Source organism: Zingiber officinale, chromosome 1B (genome assembly GCF_018446385.1).
Source record: "Zingiber officinale cultivar Zhangliang chromosome 1B, Zo_v1.1, whole genome shotgun sequence".
NCBI lineage: Eukaryota > Viridiplantae > Streptophyta > Magnoliopsida > Zingiberales > Zingiberaceae > Zingiber > Zingiber officinale.
In genome coordinates, this window is record NC_055986.1 from 129,984,625 (window position 1) to 130,004,989 (window position 20,365).

Sequence of the window (20,365 nt, forward strand, 5' to 3'; positions counted from 1 at the left end):
CAAAAGCACCCAAACAAATCCTCATTTTTCTTTCAAGGCTTCAAGGAAAAGAATCCAAACTTTTGCCTCTGAATCAATGTTCTGGAGAAAATATGATTTGGGGTACAGCTCTGTTGCAATCGAAGTGCTTCAAAGGTAAATTTGGGGGTTTCTCCGAAGGTGTCTTAAGCAAACTTCGGCATCTGATTTGGATATAACCCGATGATATAGTTTGATATTATTGTCCCCATTCTTTATATATATATATATAGCAAGACATACAAACTACACACAGAAAGAGGTAAACAATTACATGGACAAGCAGTTGCTGCATTAAAACAATTACAAATACAACACATAGTGAAGGCAATGCTCCATCCCAAACATGTTCAAAATTGGAAGTGTCAGATTGGATAAGCATTAGAAGAGCAATGAAATATTAGGATATAACCCTATTATTGTGGCCCTTCTTTATATATATAGAAACATAAGCAAGACATACAAACGAAACACAGAAAGAAGTAAACAATTACATGGACAAGCAGTAGCTGCTTTAAAACACATACATATGCAAAATATAGCAAAGGCAAAGCTCTATCTCAACCATGTTCAAAATTGGAAGTGTCGAATTGGATAAACATTAGAAGAGCAATGGAATATTAAGAAAGGAAAACCTAAACCAGATTTGCATTTCAAACTTACTGCATTTCATGATGTAAATTAACCTCCATGCCATGAACATTAGTTATGCCAATTTGCTGTTTGGGGTTTAGGCCTTGTAGCTATATTTGAAGAACACAGTGTTCCTTGTTTACTTTGGAACCCATAAATTAGCCATTATCATTGGAAGATGTTGAATAGAATATGTTTTCATAAGAAACTTTCAAACTTACAGTACTAGTGTCTAGTGTAGATTTTCATACTAAAGATAGACTCAAGAAAATTATACCAGCTAAACCATGAGTCGACAAGACAGTGTGTAATGTCAATACGGTTGTGTGCCCGTAAACAGATGGAAATGCAGTGCATACCTTGCAAAGCACACTATTTGCATCTCATTGTCATTGTCCAATTGTCATCAGCATCTACCTCCATTCCAACATTAAATAGGAACTGTTCTTCTTTATCATCCAAAAACATGACTATGAGATCTGATCAGTAGTAGTCATATGTTCGTAAGGGAACAAAGGGCAAGCTGAAGCTCCTATGAAAAGAACAGCTAAATCCAAGCTCCTAATAGCAATCTCAATTTTGCTGCATGTTTATTGTTTAAGATTGCAATGAGAAAATGTGTAGAAGACAACACATTTGTCACATTGTTCACAGGATCAGGTTGCTTTAGGAGGATCAACAATCTTACTGCGGATTCTTTTGAGCTCCTCCACCAACTCCCTCGCATCAGGTCTGTCATCCTTGTCACCTGCAACGCACCTGAATGCGAGCTCCACTACCGCCTCTGCCATTGCCATTACCTCCTTCCCCTCCTCCAGCAGCACCGGATCCACCACTTGGTGCAGTGCCCCCATATGGATCTTCGACACCACCATGTCAACCAGCGCCATTTCGCTCCTGTGCCGACTCACGTCCACTGCCTTCAAACCTGTTACAAGTTCCAGTAGCACCACCCCGAAGCTATATACATCGCTCTTTTCAGTGAGCCGAAACGACCGGTGATACTCGGGGTCGAGGTATCCCGGCGTACCCTGCGGCCCTGTGCAGCAGACGTACTCAGCGGGTCGCCCCAATGACGAAGAGGGTTCCGAAAGGGTTAGAAGCCTGGAGAGGCCGAAGTCCCCCACTTTGACCCTCATGTCCCTCTCCACGAAGATGTTCGTCGAGGTGATGTCACGGTGGACGACAGGAGGCTTGAGAGAGAAGTGGAGGTACTCGATGGCGGCGGCAGTCTGCAGGGCGATGTCGAGGCGGACAGCCCACGGGAGTGTGCGGGGCTTGCTGTAGGGGCTGCGCGAGCAGTGAAGGTGGTCGGCCAAGGTCCCGTTGGGAACGTAGTCGTAAACCAGGAGAAGACCGCGCGGATCGCAGCAGTAGCCATGGAGGCGAACGAGGTTGGGGTGGCGCAGAGAGGAGAGGATGAGGATTTCGTTGCAGAAGGACTTCGTCGCCGCGGCGGGAGGATGGTGGCGGTGAAGCCTCTTCACGGCGGCGACGCGGCCGTCGTTGAGGTGGGCGAGGTAAACGGATCCAAACCCACCGTCGCCAATCTTGCGGCGGGGGTCGAAGCCGTTGGTGGAGGCACGGAGCTGCTCATAGGAGTAGATCGGCTGCTGGATGTGGTGCCGCAGTAGGAAATCGGTCATGGGATCGGAGCCATGGTCGCCCCAACGACAGCGGCGGCGGAACGAGACTGTGGCTGCCCATAAAGAAATGAAGAGTAGGAAGACGCACGCGACGGAAAAGAGGAAAGCCGTGATCGGAAGCAAGCGTCTGGAGGCGGGGGAGCCAGAGCGGCCGAGATTTTCAGCGGTGGGGAAACAAAGGAAAGGCTTGTCAGAAGCTGAGCCGTTGAAACCGCAGGTTTCGGTGGCCGAACTGTTGCAGGAGGAGCATTTGGCCAAATAAGGGTGGGGGTGAGTGGAAGAGTTCCATTCGACAACGAAACCTCGGGCAAGGAATTCGGAGATGGCAAAGGCGACGTCTTCGCCGGCGTGGCAAGCTCTGGCAGCGGAAGGAGAGGGGGATCTGGAAGGCGCCACGCGGGGACAGACGCGAAAAAGGAGTTCAGGGTGCGAAAGGAGTCGAGTCTCCCAGGAGGAGCGGCGGCAGGGAGAAGAGGAGAAATGGGAGGGGAGTGCGGAACCGCAAGTGCCGAGAGCGGCGAGGTGGCGGCAGACGTCCCGTGAAGGGAGGAAGGGGGATCCGGAGAAGTCGAGGGAGGCGTTAGGGAGGGAGGGGCAAGTGGATGAGTCGGAGGGCGGGAGAGGAAGAGAAAGAAGGAGGGAGGCATTGCGGTGGAGACCGAGGAGGAGGAAGGTGCCGGAGTTGATCGAGAGAGCGGAGTTGTTGCCGGAGCACTTGATTTGAAAGCAGGAATTCCCGCAGCCGAGGGAGGAATCGTAACGGAAGTGGTGCGTCATCGACGATAAGGGCGAGCACGGTTGGGCTTTCCTCCCGTCTCCGGGAGGAGGAGGAGGAGGAGGAGGAGGCGGCGAGGTGCGGAGCTCTGCCGCGGCGGCGGCGGCAGCGACGAGGGAAAGGGAGAGGATGGCGAGAAGACTAAAGAAAGTCATAGCGAGATCTGAAGCGGAGGAGGCGGCGGCGTCGGGGGAAGCACAACAGGTGTTCGAGACGAGGGGAGAAGCAAAGGCAAAGACAACAGCATCACGTGAAGGTTCAAGGAAGACGTAAGGGCACACGTTGGAGCTGTAATCTATTCATATCACTGTTTTTATTTAAAATACAGAATTTAGAATTAAAATAAAATACTTTATTAAATTCGAATATTTACTTTTTATTATATCCTATAATATTTTTTCGATAATTTATCAAAGAGCGTTACTGGGATATTATATTTACCAAAAGATACATCATAGATTGATATTTACCAAAGGACGCAGTTTAACAAATTTAATTCCCAGATTATCCCTCTGACTACTTGGCAACCACGTTTTTCAATCACCATTTTCCAAGCATCCAAGGCACAAATCGAATTGAAAAATAATTTGTGGTTCGGATGCACGTCATCTCACCGTCTCTCTCCCTCCATCCCTCTGCGTGGTGTTATAAACACGAAAGAAATATGAACCCTGCACTTGCCATTACTGCTCGTGTTGGTTGGCGGAATTACAATAGACCAGTTAGGTTTTCGGGATATTGGCGTAAGAGTTTTAAAAGGAAACCAAAGGACAATTGCAGTTAAAAACGTCAGCCGAGAAGGACAAACTTCTTGCAAGAGGGAAATTAGTAGAAGAATACATTTAAAAATTTAGACATGTATGTATAGATTTATTACTGTAAATTAGGGTAGTGATGGTAAATAAAAATTACAGTATTGTAGCAAAGGGTGGTGGGAAAAATGGTTCTTATGGTTTATTTTGGTTGTGTGGGGAATAAATATTCAACAACACCTATAATATGATGAAATAGAATACTTAATCGATTTAAGTCTTGTTAGTTTCTACGGTTGATAATTAAGTTTGGCTAACCAATTTTTATTTAGGGTTTAGTCAGTGGTGGTCCTAGTTTACAAGAATTGTCTACTTCAGTAGGGGTCTGATATCATCGATATCAGGCCCAACGCGTGCCTGATATCATCGATATCAGGCCCAACGTGATCTTTGGTTAAAAGTTTGATTTTACATCATATAGATCTTTTCCTCGCTCAACCCTTCCTAGAGGTTTCAATTGAGCAAAATTACAAATTAACGACAACACTTGATTATGTAGTTGCAAATTTACTAAATTAGTTTGGAATTTATTTATCAGGGACGATCATATAACTGAAGAAATTCTCTCTGAGATATGGAATACACTTGATACAAATTCTAGCATTGGACATGGAGCTAATGTAGGAGAACTATCCAGAATAAATATTCCATCATCTTCGCAGTATAGTTGTGTGCCTAACACAAAAAAAAATAGAAGCAGTAATTTAACATTTGATCTAAATGAAGAAGCTAGTATTCAAGAAAATGAAGTTCTGAATCCTTGTACAACACTTGATGTTTACTTTAAGCCTACTTGGAGGGAGGAGGAAGGGTATTATAACCAAATTGGAGAGGAATTGCAATGTAATACAGATGCACAAGAATTCTTAGCTGATGATATACAGATTGGACAATATGAAATATCTCCAGAGCAGTACAATGACTTAGAGGAGGAGTTCCCAATAACTGATGATCCATATATTCTAAATTCTCGATTGCTCCATAGGCCAATTGAAGAGGCAACAGATGAGCATGAATTTTTTGTTGGACAGATTTTTCCGTCTTGACAAGAGTTCAAGAATGCACTTGTGAAGCATGCCATGGTTAAACATATGAGATATAACCCAGTCGACACTCGTAAAAATAAAGTAAAAGTTGTCTGCTTCAATCAACCATGTAAATGGAGAGTAGTTGCCCGGGGGATGTAGAGTTCATTGTTTCGAAATATATAAAGGAACACCAATGTGGCACCATTAGGGAAAGTGCTGATCATCAAGCATGCTCTTCATCCTTTGCAGCTTCTTTTGTTGAAGAGCAATTTCTTGCTAATGAACAATACAAGCCAAGTATGATTATAGTAGATATAAAAGCTAGGTTTGGAGTGACCATATCATACAGAAAAGCATACATAACTCGAGAGAAAGCGATGAAGAAAGTTGTTGAAGATTATGACCAAGCATATAGAAATCTTCCACTATATCTACGTGAGTTAAGAGTCAGGGATCTTGAAAGCTATGTGGCACTACACAGGAATGGGGATAATCAGTTCCAATGTTGTTTTTGGGGTTTTGGAGCTTGTAGAAGACTATTAAGGTCTTATCTTCGTAAATTGATTGAAATCGATGCCACATACCTAAGAGGCAAATATCCGGGTGTGTTGTTGATGGCTACATCAATTGATGCTGATGACAATGTCCTCCCAGTAGCCTTTGGAATCGCTGAAGTTGAATGTGGGTCTGCATGGGAGTGGTTTTTGGATCATACGAAAAGATTCTTTGATGTTGATCCAGAGTCAATGACTATAGTATCAGATAGATATCACGGCATTATATCAGCAGTTAGAAAAGTCTATCCTATCGCCCATCATGGTTTTTGTTGCCACCACATGTCTTGCAATAAGGTAATAGATACTGGCAGGAGGTCAGGTTTAGGCTTGTTTTGGGCAGCAGCTCGAGCAAACACAACACTCTAATATGATCTCATTGTTAGAGTGTATACTAAAAGCCTAAGCTTTTGTAAACATTTATTTTGAATAAAGAATCACATTTGGTCAAATTGTCTACAACTAGTTGTAGTTGTTCAATTAATTTATATTGTAGATAACATAGTATGTAGTGCCACATACAGAAGATGATGTTATCAGTACCTTATAAATTATAAATAGTAGCTCACGACCAAAATGTAAAGGAGCAAACCATTGGTAGGTCGTAGTGTAATTAGGAATTAGTTTATCTTAACTATATAATTACACTAGTACACTTAGAGTGTATTGAGTAGGACCATTTGAGGTTGTTTCTTTTATACTGATTTTATAAAGAAACAAATATCTCAGTTATTATGGAAGTGTGTGCTCTTAATCCTAATATAATAACAAACACATATATTTGATATTTATTTCTTTAATTTATCAATGGGTGAGATTTAGTTCGATAAATCAATAAGCCCGATAAGTTGGGAAATGATATCACTTATAGTGTGTGTTGTTGATTATAGAAGGAAACTGTATCCTAGTAATCTAGGTTGATAATGTCCCCAAGATGAGCTCATAAGGATTATCATGCTAAACCTTGCAGGTGGACTTAGTCCGACATGACGATAAGGTTGAGTGGTACTATTCTTGGATTAAGATATTAATTAAATGAGTTGTCAGTAACTCACTTAATTAGTGGACATTCGACATCTTAAATACAGGGAGACTAACACACTCATAATAAGAAGGAGCCCAAAAATATAATTTGGGATTGGTGCGGTAGTTCAATAATAGTTCTCTAGTGGAATGAATTATTATTGATAAAATTAAGTTGTGTGTTCGGGGCGAACACGGGATGCTTAATTGTATCGGGAGACCAAAACCAATTCCTCCTCTCGGTCCCTATCGTAGCCTCTTATTTATAGAGTACTATACCCACCTATACCCACCTTCATACCCATGATAAGGGGGCCGGCCAAGCTAGCTTGTGGTTCAAGCTAGGGCCGGCCAGCCCTAGCTTGAACCCAAGCTTAGGTGGCCGGCCCCCATTAAATTAAAAGGGATTTTAATTTTAAATATTTCTTATGTGAAAGATATAATTTGTTGGAGAGATTAAAAATTAAAATATCTCTTTTAAAAGGATCTACAAAAGATTAAAGAAAGAGATTAGATCTCTTTCCTTATTTGTAGATTGGAAAGATAATTTATTTTTATTTTTTATAAATTATTCACATGTAGAAAAATTAAAATTATAAAAATTTCTTTTTATCAACCATGAACGGATTTTAAAGGAAAATTTTATTTTTTTAAATTTCTGAAGACAAATAAGGAATTTTAATTGTTGATTGAAATTGCCTTGTTTGCTCCTATTGAGGTGGCCGGCCATGATGAAATTGATTAGGAAATTTTATTTAATTTTTCTTAATTAATTGTTGTCAAGGAAAGTTAAGGAAATTTTATTGTAATTAAATTTCCTTATTTACCAAAGCTAAGGAATATAAAAGAGGGGGTTGGGGGTGCCTTCAAGAGATACAACTTCTATTATTCTCTCCCTCTTTTCCTTGGTGCTGTGGCCGGCCATCCTCTCTCCCTCTCTTCCTCTTTGTGGTGGCCGAAACTCTTCCATTTCTTGGAGCTTTTGTGGTGGCCGGATACTAGTTGGAGAAGAAGAAGAAGAAGGAGAGAAAGCTTGTATCCCTTGGAGCTTGGTTGGTGGAAAAAGTTCTTCATCCTTGGATTTTTGGTGCTTGGCCGAAACTTGAAGGAAGAAGAAGAAGGTGCTAGGTGGTCCTCATCTTGGAAGATCGTTGCCCACACAACGTCCGAGGTTAGAAGAGGAATACGGTAGAAGATCAAGAGGTCTTTCTAAAAGGTATAACTAGTATTTTTCCTTTCCGCATCATACTAGTTATTTTTGGAAATAATACCAAATACAAGAGGCTTGTGATTCTAGTATTTCGAAATAGTTTTCAAATTTGTGTTTTTTTTGTTTTTCTTATCCTTGTGATTTGATTGTTCTTTTCGGTTGACCTAAAGTTATTTAAGGAAATTAAATATTAGTTTTCCTTAAAAGGCTTTTTCTAGTCGGTGGTGGTTGTTCCCATATCCAAGAAGGTCATGTGCCTCGCCACGTCAGTACTGGAAGCCAATTTTGGAAATTAATATTTAATAGAATTAATAACCTAGGTGATTTGGATCGAAAGTGATAAGTTCCGCAGGAGATCTAAGTCTAAACCTAAAAGAACAAATAGATTAAATTTTGGATCAAACGTGTTAAGTTCCGCAGGCGATCCAAGTTTAATTTAAAAGAACACATGGTAGCTAGGAAAAGGTTCAGACCTTTGTACAAAATTTTTGTACAGTGGAACCATTAGATTTTCCGAGTAGCAACCAACAATTGGTATCAGAGCTAGGGTTTTGCCTCTGTGTATTTGGTATTAGTTTAATTATGCACATGTCATACATAATTTAGGCAGGTTAATAGTAGGATGTACTAACTTTGTGGATGCAGGATCCAACTATTATGACTTATAGTTTTTTATGTGTGTGATTGGACCCTTGGACATGTCAAGGGCATTTATATGTGTGTGCATGATTATATTATAAAATACAGCAGGAGCTGTATTTAGTTTTTATTAGGATTTTATTTTTGATCTAGTTACATGTACATTCCTTTTATAGAATATAGGATCGATGGATGTAAATTTTTATTTTATGTTCGATCTAGTTTACATGTACATTCCTTCAAGGAATATAGGATCGAAAAATGTAAAATTCTATTTATGTCGCGGATCGAATCTTGCAAGACGTGGAACTTTTTTTTTTTTGAGGACCAGAGGCGCAGCGGAACAAGGAGCAAGATGGATGCGACAGCTAGACCCGGTGGCGGTGGCCAAATATGGCAGCAGCTTGGGATGACAACACACGGAGGACAACCATAGATAAAAGCCATAATAGTTGAAAATTAGATTTTCTATTTATTACTTTTATATTGTGCTGTGTGTGCATGTTAGTATACATGTTTAGTAGGCTAGCATAGTTAAAATTCCTCATTTATAAATAACTAAGTGGGAGAGGGATTTTAAATAAATTCCACGGTCTCCATTACTGGTTTGTAAGTGATGCAAACAAGCTTGCGCGTTGGCTCTGAGTGCCTTCCTCCATATCGGATGAGCTTGTTTGTGGATCACTAGAACAAATTTTCATTTGGGATGACTATAGGAAGTTAATTAAGAGCGTGTGATATTCCCCATCGGAAGGGGCACAATCTTATTAATGGACTTAGTGTCAAGTAATTGTATACACTTAGGCATAACTAATAGTATCTTCCCCATCGGAGTCACTGCTATTATTTGTGTGACCAAAGGATACCAACTATTAATTTTATTTGTCAAAAAGTTAGGTTGACAAGATAATAAAATTAATGGGTTAAAACCCTCCTTTTACAAATGTTGAATTTGTATACGTCCACACTATCATGGCATACAAAATTCACGGTGTTTTGAGGTGTTGGTTAATTTAAAATAGTATTGTTTGAGGAATCAATATTATTCTAAATTTAGAGTTCTGACCAAAAGTTATTTGTGATTCTTAGGATGACTTTCAACCCACTATCCATCATACTACAACAGAATAGACTTACTGGTCCTAACTACATAGATTGGAAAAGGAACCTGGACATTGTTCTTACTGCTGAAAGCTATAAGTTTGTACTGACTGAGCCTTGTCCTGATGCACCCACTGGTGAATCTACCCAAGAGGAGATTGAATATCATAAGAAATGGGTAAAGGCAGATAAGATGGCGCGGTGTTACATTTTGGCTTCAATGTCAAATGTATTGCAACATCAGCATCAAGATTTACCAACAGCTTATGATATTATGAACAATCTCAAGGAACTCTTTGGTCATCAGGATCGGGCTTCTAGGCAAGAAGCCATGAGAAAGATAATGACAGCTACCATGCAAGAGGGTACTCCTGTGAGGGATCATATCCTAAAGATGATGGCTTATCTGAACGAAATGCAGATCCTTGGAGGAGAAATTGATAGGGAAACCCAGATCGATATGATCCTCCAAACACTACCTAGAAGTTTTGAGCAATTCCGCTTGAATTACAATATGAACAAAAGGGTATATTTATTGGCGGAACTACTGACAGAACTTCAGGCAGCAGAAGGTTTGTTTCGTCACAATTCTCATATTCACTATGCTGAAAATGGTTCTACTTCTAAACCGAAAGGAAAGAAGAAGAAGAAACAAGTTGGTCCAGCAAAGAAAGTGGATAAATTTCAGAGTACAGGACCTAAAGCTGGAATGAAGAAGCCGAAGGGCAAGTGCTTCATCTGCAAGCAGTCAAGGTATTGGAAGGCGGACTGTCCTCGTAGGAATCAAAGCAACAAAGGTATATCTCATGCTCTAGTTGTTGAAACATGTTTAGCGGTGTTATCTACCAGCACCTGGTGTGTAGATACGGGGGCCACTGATCATGTCTGTAATTCCTTGCAGGGGTTCCAGGAAACCCGACGACTAACTGAAGGAGAGATTACCGTCTACATGGGCAATGCTACTAAGGTGGCGGCTGTTGCAGTGGGAGACGTCTACTTATCTTTTAATAGAAATAGAAATTTGGTTTTAAGAAATTGTCTTTATGTACCCAGTTTTAGAAAGAATTTAATTTCAGTTTCTAAACTGTTTTTAGATAGATATTCAGTTTCCTTTAGTAACGATGTAGTTATTAAGAGAAATAAAGAGATTATCTGTTCTGGTGCATTAGTTGACAATTTGTATACTTTAAATCCAATTTCTCCCACAATGCAAAACATGAAAATTTATAACTCATCTTCTAACTCTAATAAGAGAAAATAACCTTCGGAAATAAACCAAGCATATCTTTGGCATCTAAGGCTTGGTCATATTAACTTAAGTAGGATTCAGAGGCTTATAGCCGATGGACTTTTGAGTTCATTAGAGTTGGAAAATTTTCCAACTTGTGAATCTTGCTTGGAAGGTAAAATGACCAAAAGACCTTTTAAGGCCAATGGGTATAGAGCCAAAGAAGTGTTAGAATTGGTTCATTCTGATTTGTGTGGTCCTATGTCTGTCCAGGCAAGAGGTGGTTTTGAATATTTTGTCTCTTTCATAGATGATTATTCAAGATACGGATACATTTACCTAATGCGCAGTCAGTGCTTTGATAAGTTCAAAGAATACAAGGTGATGTGGAGAAACGACTAGGTAAAAGTATCAAGACACTCTGATCCGATCGTGGTGGCGAATACCTCTTAGGAGAGTTTAGGAATTACTTATCGAGGCCTGGATTAAATCCCAACTGTCTGCACTGGTACACCAGAATGGTGTGGCAGAGCGAAGGAATATGACTCTTATGGAGATGGTTAGATCGATGATGAGTTATTGAGAATTACCAAATTCGCTTTGGGGATACGCTCTGGAAACAGACATTCCGAACTTAGTACCTTCTAAATCAGTTTCTTCTACTCCCACAGATTGTGGAATGGGCGAGCCAGTCTAAGACATATTCGGTTTGGGGTAGTCCAACACATGTCTTGAAACCATATGCATAAGTTAGAATCTCGTACAGAAGTTCGCATGTTTGTGGGGTATCCCAGAGGAACGAAAGGTGGTTTATTTTATAGTCCTAAAGACCAGAAGGTCATTGTTAGCACCAATGCCCAGTTTTTAGAAGAAGACTATATAATGGATCACAAGCCCAGTAGCAAAGTTGTTTTAGAAGAACCTAGAGAGGACACGTCTACCTTAGTACCAACAGTACAAGATGAAGTACCACAAGAGACTGCAACACGTGTCACACATGATACACAACCACAGACTGTGCCTCGTCGTAGTGGGAGGGTTGTTAGGCAGCCTAATAGATTCATGTTTTTGGGAGAGTCTTCGGACTTGATCCCGGGTAAACATGAACCTGATCCCCGAACATATGACGAAACACTCCAAGATATAGATGCAGCATCTTGGCAAAAGGCAATGAATTCTGAAATAGAGTCTATGTACTCTAATAAGGTCTGAGAGCTCGTAGAACCACCTGATGGTGTAAAAGCCGTTGGATGCAAGTGAATCTACAAAAGGAAAAGAGGGACAGACGGGAAGGTAGAAACCTTCAAAGCTAGGCTTGTTGCGAAAGGGTACACTGAGAAAGAGGGAATCGATTATGAGGAGACCTTTTCACCGGTAGTCATGCTTAAGTCTATCCAGATACTCTTATCCATTGCTGCTCATATGGATTATGAGATTTGGCAAATGGATGTCAAGATAGCTTTCCTTAATGGAAGTCTTGAAGAGAACATCCATATGAAGCAACCAGAAGGGTTTATTGAAAAAGGCAAAGAGCATCTACTGTGCAAGCTCAATCAGTCCATTTATGGACTGAAGCAAGCTTCAAGGTCTTGGAACATCCGGTTTAATGAAGTAATCCAGTCATATGGATTTATTCAGTGTCCGGATGAGTCTTGTGTATACAAGAAGTGTAACGGAAACGTGGTGATATTTCTTGTACTATACGTTGATGATATTTTGTTAATTGGCAACAATGTCAAGGTATTATCGGACGTAAGGGTATGGTTGTCCAAACAATTTGATATGAAGGACTTAGGAGATTGTGCACACATTCTTGGGATCAAAGTTATAAGGGATCGTAAGAAAAGAATGTTGTGTCTGTCCCAAGCTTCATATATAGATACAATCCTTGCTCGTTTTAGCATGCAGGATTCCAAGAAAGGTTTCTTACCTTTTAGGCATGGAGTAGCTCTATCTAAAGAGATGTCTCCGAAGACATCAAAGGAGATAGAGGACATGAAAGCAGTTCCTTATGCTTCGGCTGTAGGAAGCCTAATGTATGCAATGCTATGTACGAGACCTGATATCTGTTTTGCCGTGGGCATGGTTAGCAGATATTAGAGTAACCCTGGACAAGGACATTGGACTGCGGTAAAGCATATATTAAAGTACCTGAGAAGGACTAGAGATTATATGCTAGTTTACCAAGCAGACGATTTGCTCCCTGTGGGTTACACGGATTCAGATTTCCAATCAGATAGGGACAACAGTAAGTCTACATCAGGCTATGTGTTTACTTTAGGAGGTGGAGCCATTGCATGGAGGAGTGTTAAGCAGAAATGCGTTTCGGACTCAACCATGGAAGCCGAGTATGTAGCAGCCTCTGAGGCGGCTAAAGAAGCAGTATGGCTCAGGAACTTTCTAATGGACTTAGATGTGATTCCTAGTTTGCCCAAAATCATCATAATTTATTGTGATAATAGCGGTGCAGTTGCATACTCAAAGGAACCATGAGCCCATAAGGCAAGTAAACATATAGAGCGCAAGTACCACCTAATACGAGATATTGTGAAGCGAGGAGAAGTTGTCATCGCCAAGATTGCATCAGCAGATAACCTGGCAGATCCTTTCACTAAGGCCCTTCCAGCAAAAGCTTTCGATTGGCATGTGGAGGGAATGGGAATCAGATGTATGGCAGAAGATATGGCAGCTTAGTCATTAGTATAAGTGGGAGATTATTAGAGTGTATACTGAAAGCCTAAGCTTTTGTAAATATTTATTTTGAATAAATAATCACATTTGGTCAAATTGTCGACATCTAGTTGTAGTTGTTCAATTAATTTATATTGTAGATAACATAGTATGTGGTGCCACATACAGAAGATGATGTTATCAATACCTTATAAATTATAAACAGTAGCTCACGACCAAAATGAAAAAGAACAAACCATTGGTAGGTCGTAGTGTAATTAGGAATTAGTTTATCTTAACTATATAATTACACTAGTACACTTAGAGTGTATTGAGTAGGACCATTTGAGGTTGTTTCTTTTATACTAATTTTATAAAGAAACAAATACCTCAGTTATTATGGACGTGTGTGCTCTTAATCCTAATATAATAACAAGCACATATATTTGATATTTATTTCTTTAATTTATCAATGGGTGAGATTTAGTTCGATAAATCAATAAGCCCGATAAGTTGAGAAATGATATCACTTATAGTGTGTGTTGTTGATTATAGAAGGAAATTGTGTCCTAGTAATCTAGGTTGATAATGTCCCCAAGATGAGCTCATAAGGATTGTCATGTTAAACCCTGCAGGTGGACTTAGTCCGACATGACGATAAGGTTGAGTGGTACTATTCTTGGATTAAGATATTAATTAAATGAGTTGTCAGTAACTCACTTAATTAGTGGACATTCGACATCTTAAACACAGGAAGACTAACACACTCATAATAAGAAGGAGCCCAAAAATGTAATTTGGGATTGGTGCGGTAGTTCAATAATAGTTCTTTAGTGGAATGAATTATTATTGATAAAATTAAGTTGTGTGTTCGGGGCGAACACGAGATGCTTAATTTTATCGGGAGACCAAAACCAATTCCTCCTCTCAGTCCCTATCGTAGCCTCTTATTTATAGAGTACTATACCCACCTATACCCACCTTCATACCCATGATAAGGGGGTCGGCCAAGCTAGCTTGTGGTTCAAGCTGGGGCCGGCCAAGCCTTGGTTCATGGGTGGTCGGCCCTAGCTTGAACCCAAGCTTAGGTGGTCGGCCCCCATTAAATTAAAAGGAATTTTAATTTTAAATATTTCTTATGTGAATGATATAATTTGTTGGAGAGATTAAAAATTAAAATATCTCTTTTAAAAGGATCTACAAAAGATTAAAGAAAGAGATTAGATATCTTTCTTTATTTGTAGATTGGAAAGATATTTCATTTTTATTCTTTATAAATTATTCACATGTAGAAAAATTAAAATTATAAAAATTTCTTTTTATCAACCATGAAGGGATTTTAAAGGGAAATTTTATTTTTTAAAATTTCCGAAAACAAATAAGAAATTTTAATTGTTTATTGAAATTGTCTTGTTTGCTCCTATTGAGGTGGTCGGCCATGATGAAATTGATTAGGAAATTTTATTTAATTTTTCTTAATTAATTGTTGTCAAGGAAAGTTAAGGAAATTTTATTGTAATTACATTTCCTTATTTACCAAAGCTAAGGAATATAAAAGAGGGGGTTGGGGTGCCTTCAAGAGATACAACTTCTATTATTCTCTCCCTCTTTTCCTTGGTGTTGTGGTCGGCCATCCTCTCTCCCTCTCTTCCTCTTTGTGGTGGCCGAAACTCTTCCATTGCTTGGAGCTTTTGTGGTGGCCGGATACTACTTGGAGAAGAAGAAGAAGAAGGAGAGAAAGCTTGCATCCCTTGGAGCTTGGTTGGTGGAAAAAGTTCTTCATCCTTGAATTTTTGGTGCTTGGCCGAAACTTGAAGGAAGAAGAAGAAAGTGCTAGGTGGTCCTCATCTTGGAAGATCGTTGTCCACACAACGTCTGAGGTTAGAAGAGGAATACAGTAGAAGATCAAGAGGTCTTTCTAAAAGGTATAACTAGTATTTTTCCTTTCCGCATTATACTAGTTATTTTTGGAAATAATACAAGAGGCTTGTGATTCTAGTATTTCGAAATAGTTTTCGAATTTGTGTTTTTTTTTGTTTTTCTTATCCTTGTGATTTGATTGTTCTTTTCGGTTGACCTAAAATTATTTAAGGAAATTAAATATTAGTTTTCCTTAAAAGGCTTTGTCTAGTCGGTGGTGGTTGTTCCCATATCCAAGAAGGTCATGTGCCTCGCCACGTCAGTACTGGAAGCTAATTTTGGAAATTAATATTTAATAGAATTAATAACATAGGTGATTTGGATCGAAAGTGTTAAGTTCCGCAGGAGATCTAAGTCTAAACCTAAAAGAACAAATAGATTAAATTTTGGATCAAACGTGTTAAGTTCCGCAGGCGATCCAAGTTTAATTTAAAAGAACACATGGTAGCTAGGAAAAAGTTCAGACCTTTGTACAAAATTTTTGTACAGTGGAACCATTAGGTTTTCCGAGTAGCAACCAACACTCATAATGCAGTCCATGCTTGAAAAACATCCAGATGCTCATAAGTGGCTTCAGAACATTGACCATAAAAGATGGGTTAATGCACACTTTAGTGACAGAAGGTACACAATGCTAACAACCAATTATGTAGAGAGTTTAAATGCTTTGTTTAAGGAGACGCGTGAACTTCCCATAAATAGGTTAATTGATAATACCAGAAGAAAGGTTGCTCAATGGTTCTTTAACCGTAGAGAGGAAGTGTCGAAATGGTATGTTGCGTTGACACCTCATGCTACCAAAGAAATGGAATCAAGGAGGGAGAAAGCTAGACGATATAAAGTCCACCCCTACTCTCAATCTGAAATGGAAGTAGAGACATGGGGCGCTTCATACATTGTTGATTTGGAGAGAAAATATTGTAACTGTGGGGAGTTTCAAATTTCAGGATTGCCTTTCACACATGCAATTGCCGTCATCATTCACCGAAACATGGATATACTCCCATATTATGAACATTATTTTCATTCACAGAATTGGAATGCGATATACATGGATCGTATTTACCCCTTGTCGAAGGAAGGAATTTTGGCCTAGGAGAGTAAACAACATTATAGTTCTATGTCCCCGTAGCCTTGTGCAGCCAGGTAGGCGAAAGAAGCCAAGGATCGAGTCGAAACATAATGGGAAGGTAAAAGTCAAATGCAGTAGGTGCAAACAACTGGGCCATAATCGGAGGACCTATCGAATGCCACCAACCCCTGGTTCTTGAATTAATTGTAAATTGGAGGAGTTGATCCATATGTTTTGTATGCAGTACATACATAGAATTGTAAGAAAAAAAGTTTTGGGAAGTGATGTTTCTATTATATCGTTTTATGTAGTATTTATTTTATGATACAATGGTATTGTAGGTATGAGAAGTGTCAACCATCACCTACAAGGCAGAATTAATACTTCACACCATATCTCCATTGTGCAAAAAAAAAAAAAAAACACGGTACCAGTTGTGAATATTCAGAATTATAATAGGTTTAGTATATCTCTGCATTTCAATTCAATAGGAAGGGGTTTGAAATTTCAAAGTAATGTAAATATGTATTGAAATATAAATGAGTTAAAACTCAGACAAAGAGATTGTAGTCATCCTTGAAAAATAAGATTGAAGTCATTGAAAAAGAAAATAGGTCATTGTTCCGTGCCAACTAGCACGGAGCAATAACTTCTAATCCAGGGGGTATAAATAAGTTTTAACACCATTTATACCATCTCCCCACTCAGACCATCACAGAGAACGTGATTTCAAGTAAATCTAAGTAGGGGAGGGTCATCAGTGGGTTTTGGTCAAAACCCACTGATGGACCTAGACACCTCTGATTTGACCAATTTTAGTTCGAGTGGGATTATCGAATTGTAAGGACTCCAACGGTGCTAGCAAATCATGATTTAAAGCTATATATGTGTGGTAGCAAGTGTTAAAAAAAAACAACCATTGTTGGGCCTGATATGAGTGCATATCAGGCCCAACGTGGGCCTGGTATGGTATCGTTTCTTAAAACTTGATTCTATCTCCCCCTTCTATAAACTCAAAACGTGCTACCATGCTCATTATCAAAAAAATAAAATAAAATAAAATTAGAAGGTGCTACCATAAGATTTAAGTCTACAACATGGGGAGTGAGATACGGCTAATAGTATCGTAACATACCTTTACTCTCTACCACATATTTGACTTAAAAATAAAATGGTGGTTGTTGGTTCTCCAAACTTAAAAGGCGTTGTTTTAAATTTATAGCTCCTCCCCTCTCAAACCATCTAATTGAACGAGAATTTTAGGAAATAAAAAATCAAATAGAAATTATAATTTTTTAGTAACTATATATATATATATATTTATATATATATTATTGAAAAGAAAAGAGGTGCACTGTTCCGTGCCAACTGACACGGAATCATAACTTAGTTTCCAAGGTGTATAAATTCGTTTTAACACCATATATACCATCTCCCCACCTAAACCTTCATAGGGAACTTTATTTCAGGTAAATCCAAGAAGGGGAGAGTCATCAATGGGTTTGGGTCAAAATCCACTGATGGACTTAGATGTTAGTGAGAGCCCTAGAGCCAATCATGTGATGGTTACTTTTTGGACTCTTTGTATCATATTCTTGTACATATATTTCTGATATATAAATAAAGGCATTGTGATTATTATACTTGTGTGTATTTGTGCTATATAAATAAGTATAATAATGTCCTAGGGTAGTAGGTTCATATCTATATCAATCGATTAGTTGAATCGATAGTGAGATGATATAGAGAACACTACACTTAATTATTCCTAGTCAAGTATTAACATAGAAGGACAATGTTAATGCATTGAGACTAGCATGTAGGTCAACATGATGACTTGATCTCACAAGTCATGGATATGAGATATCAAGTTGACACATGGGTATACATTGGAGAATGTATACTGAATGACCCGCCATGAGAAAGTATCATGGATCGTTATATGAGTGTCATATACTTTCTCAAGTGACTATTAGTATGACTACTAGTCCTTAGACCTGAAGTCACCATGGTGCCCTACATAAGGAGTCATGTACTTTGGTATCGTCAAACGCAACCCGTAACTGGGTGGACTATAAAGGCGATTACTGGGTATGTAACAAATTATGCGGAGGGATGTGAGTGATGTAGATGGGATCTATCCCTCCTATATTACAGGAGTGATATCATAGTCTTGATAGAGTGAGATCACTAAGTGCATGGCCATGCCCAAATAAGGCAATATGTGATATTGCGCTTATTTGATTATAGTGAGTCTACTTGGAGTTCAAGACACTTAGATTGATTGGAGGATGACACGGTCTATGCCTCATATAAGATCAATCTAGATATCAAGGATAGAAGGAAAATGTCACATATTGTGAGAGTCACAATTATTAGTCATATTGGTGATGTTGGATCTCAACATTCTTGTAACTTGGGTAGCAATGATGTGTTGCTAGATACCTCTCATTGCTTATGTCCCTAATTGGATTTAGGGACATTGCCAACGTTGACAAGAACCTATAGGGTCACACACATAGAGCAATAGATGGAGACTAGTTCATATGATGAACCAAGAGGAAAGATGAAGTCAAGTTTGACTTGGCTAAATATGGAAAGTCTATAAAAGGCAAGTTTGACTTGACCTAAATCCACAAGTTTGACTTGACTATGAGTTAGACTCAAGTATGATCCAAATGTTGGATAAATCAATTAAGGGAGTTAATTTGGTCATGTTTGACTTTGGCCAAATTAGGAAGGTTGAAAGTCAATATTGACTTGACTTGGATGCCACCACATTTGATGAGGTGGCATGGGAGAACCAATGGGGATGCTACACATCACCATGCCACCTCATGCTTGCCACCTCATGGGAGGTTACCCATGAGTGGCCGGCCACATTAAGGGGGCAATTAAGAGCATTAATTGCCCACATAATGACATTTATGTGGCCGGCCACATGATATGGTGGATTGATTGAATTTTTGAATTCAATTTTTTGATTCTTCTTCTTCCTTGGTGCTCTCGGCAACTTCTCCCTCTCTTCCTCCTCTTCTTGGCCGAAAACCACATAGGTGCTAGTACACCTTGTTTCGGTCATCTTCTCCACCTAATTGCTTGTGTGGACACATATAGAGGGGCTCTACTTTGTGCCCTCTAGATCCAACTTCAACCTTGGTTGAGCGGGATAAGCGAAGGGCACGCATCAAAGGTAGTTTTTCTTTAAACTATAGATCTAGGAGTAGATCTAACATATTCGGGTATTAAGCATGATATAAATACGTGGAATTTTTCGAATCGGATTTTTTCTTTGCACGAGATCCTTGGCTAGGGTGTTTCGGGGTTTCCGCGACGCGAAAAGCGGTTTTCGTGGCCCGAAAAATTCTTACATTAGACACCTCTGATTGGACACATTTCAGTTCGAGTGGGATTCTAGAATTTCAAGGACTTTAAATGTGCTAGCAAATCATGATTTAAAGCTATATATGTGTGGTAGCAAGTGTTGAAAAAAAAAATCAGCCATCGTTGGGCCTGATATGAGAGCATATCAAGCCCAACGTGGGCCTGATATAAGTGCATATCAGGCCCAACGTGAGCCTAGTATGGTATCGTTTCTTAAAACTTGATTCTATCTCCCCCTTCTATATACTCAAAACGTGCTCTCATAATCCATAACTTCTGTGTCATAACTTCTAATCCAGTGGGTTCTGTGCCAAATGGCACGGAGCCATAACTTCTAATCCAGGGGGTATAAATTCATTTTGACACCATATATACCATCTCCCAACTCAGATCATCACAGGGAATGTGAATTCAGGTAAATCCAAGTAGGGGAGGGTCATTAGTGGGTTTTGGTCAAAACCCACTGATGGACCTAAACACCTCTGATTGGACCCATTTCAGTTCGTGTGGGATTATGGAATTGCAAGGACTCCAACGGTGCTAGTAAATCATGATTTAAAGCTATATATGTGTAGTAGCAAGTGTTGAAAAAAAAAATCAGCCACCGTTGGGCCTAATATGAGAGCATATCTAGCCCACCGTGGGCCTGATA

The 20,365-nt window shown here is 39.4% G+C and overlaps 1 protein-coding gene across 1 annotated transcript; it reads right to left on the bottom strand.

The window, feature by feature from the left end:
- Nucleotides 1-822: 822 nt before the first annotated feature.
- LOC121979201 (LEAF RUST 10 DISEASE-RESISTANCE LOCUS RECEPTOR-LIKE PROTEIN KINASE-like 1.5) lies at nt 823-3,358 on the bottom strand. Its single transcript, XM_042531142.1, has one exon. It carries the CDS (start codon nt 3,225-3,227, stop codon nt 1,308-1,310), a length of 1,920 nt encoding a protein of 639 aa, XP_042387076.1. The 5' UTR covers nt 3,228-3,358; the 3' UTR covers nt 823-1,307.
- Nucleotides 3,359-20,365: the final 17,007 nt, after the last annotated feature.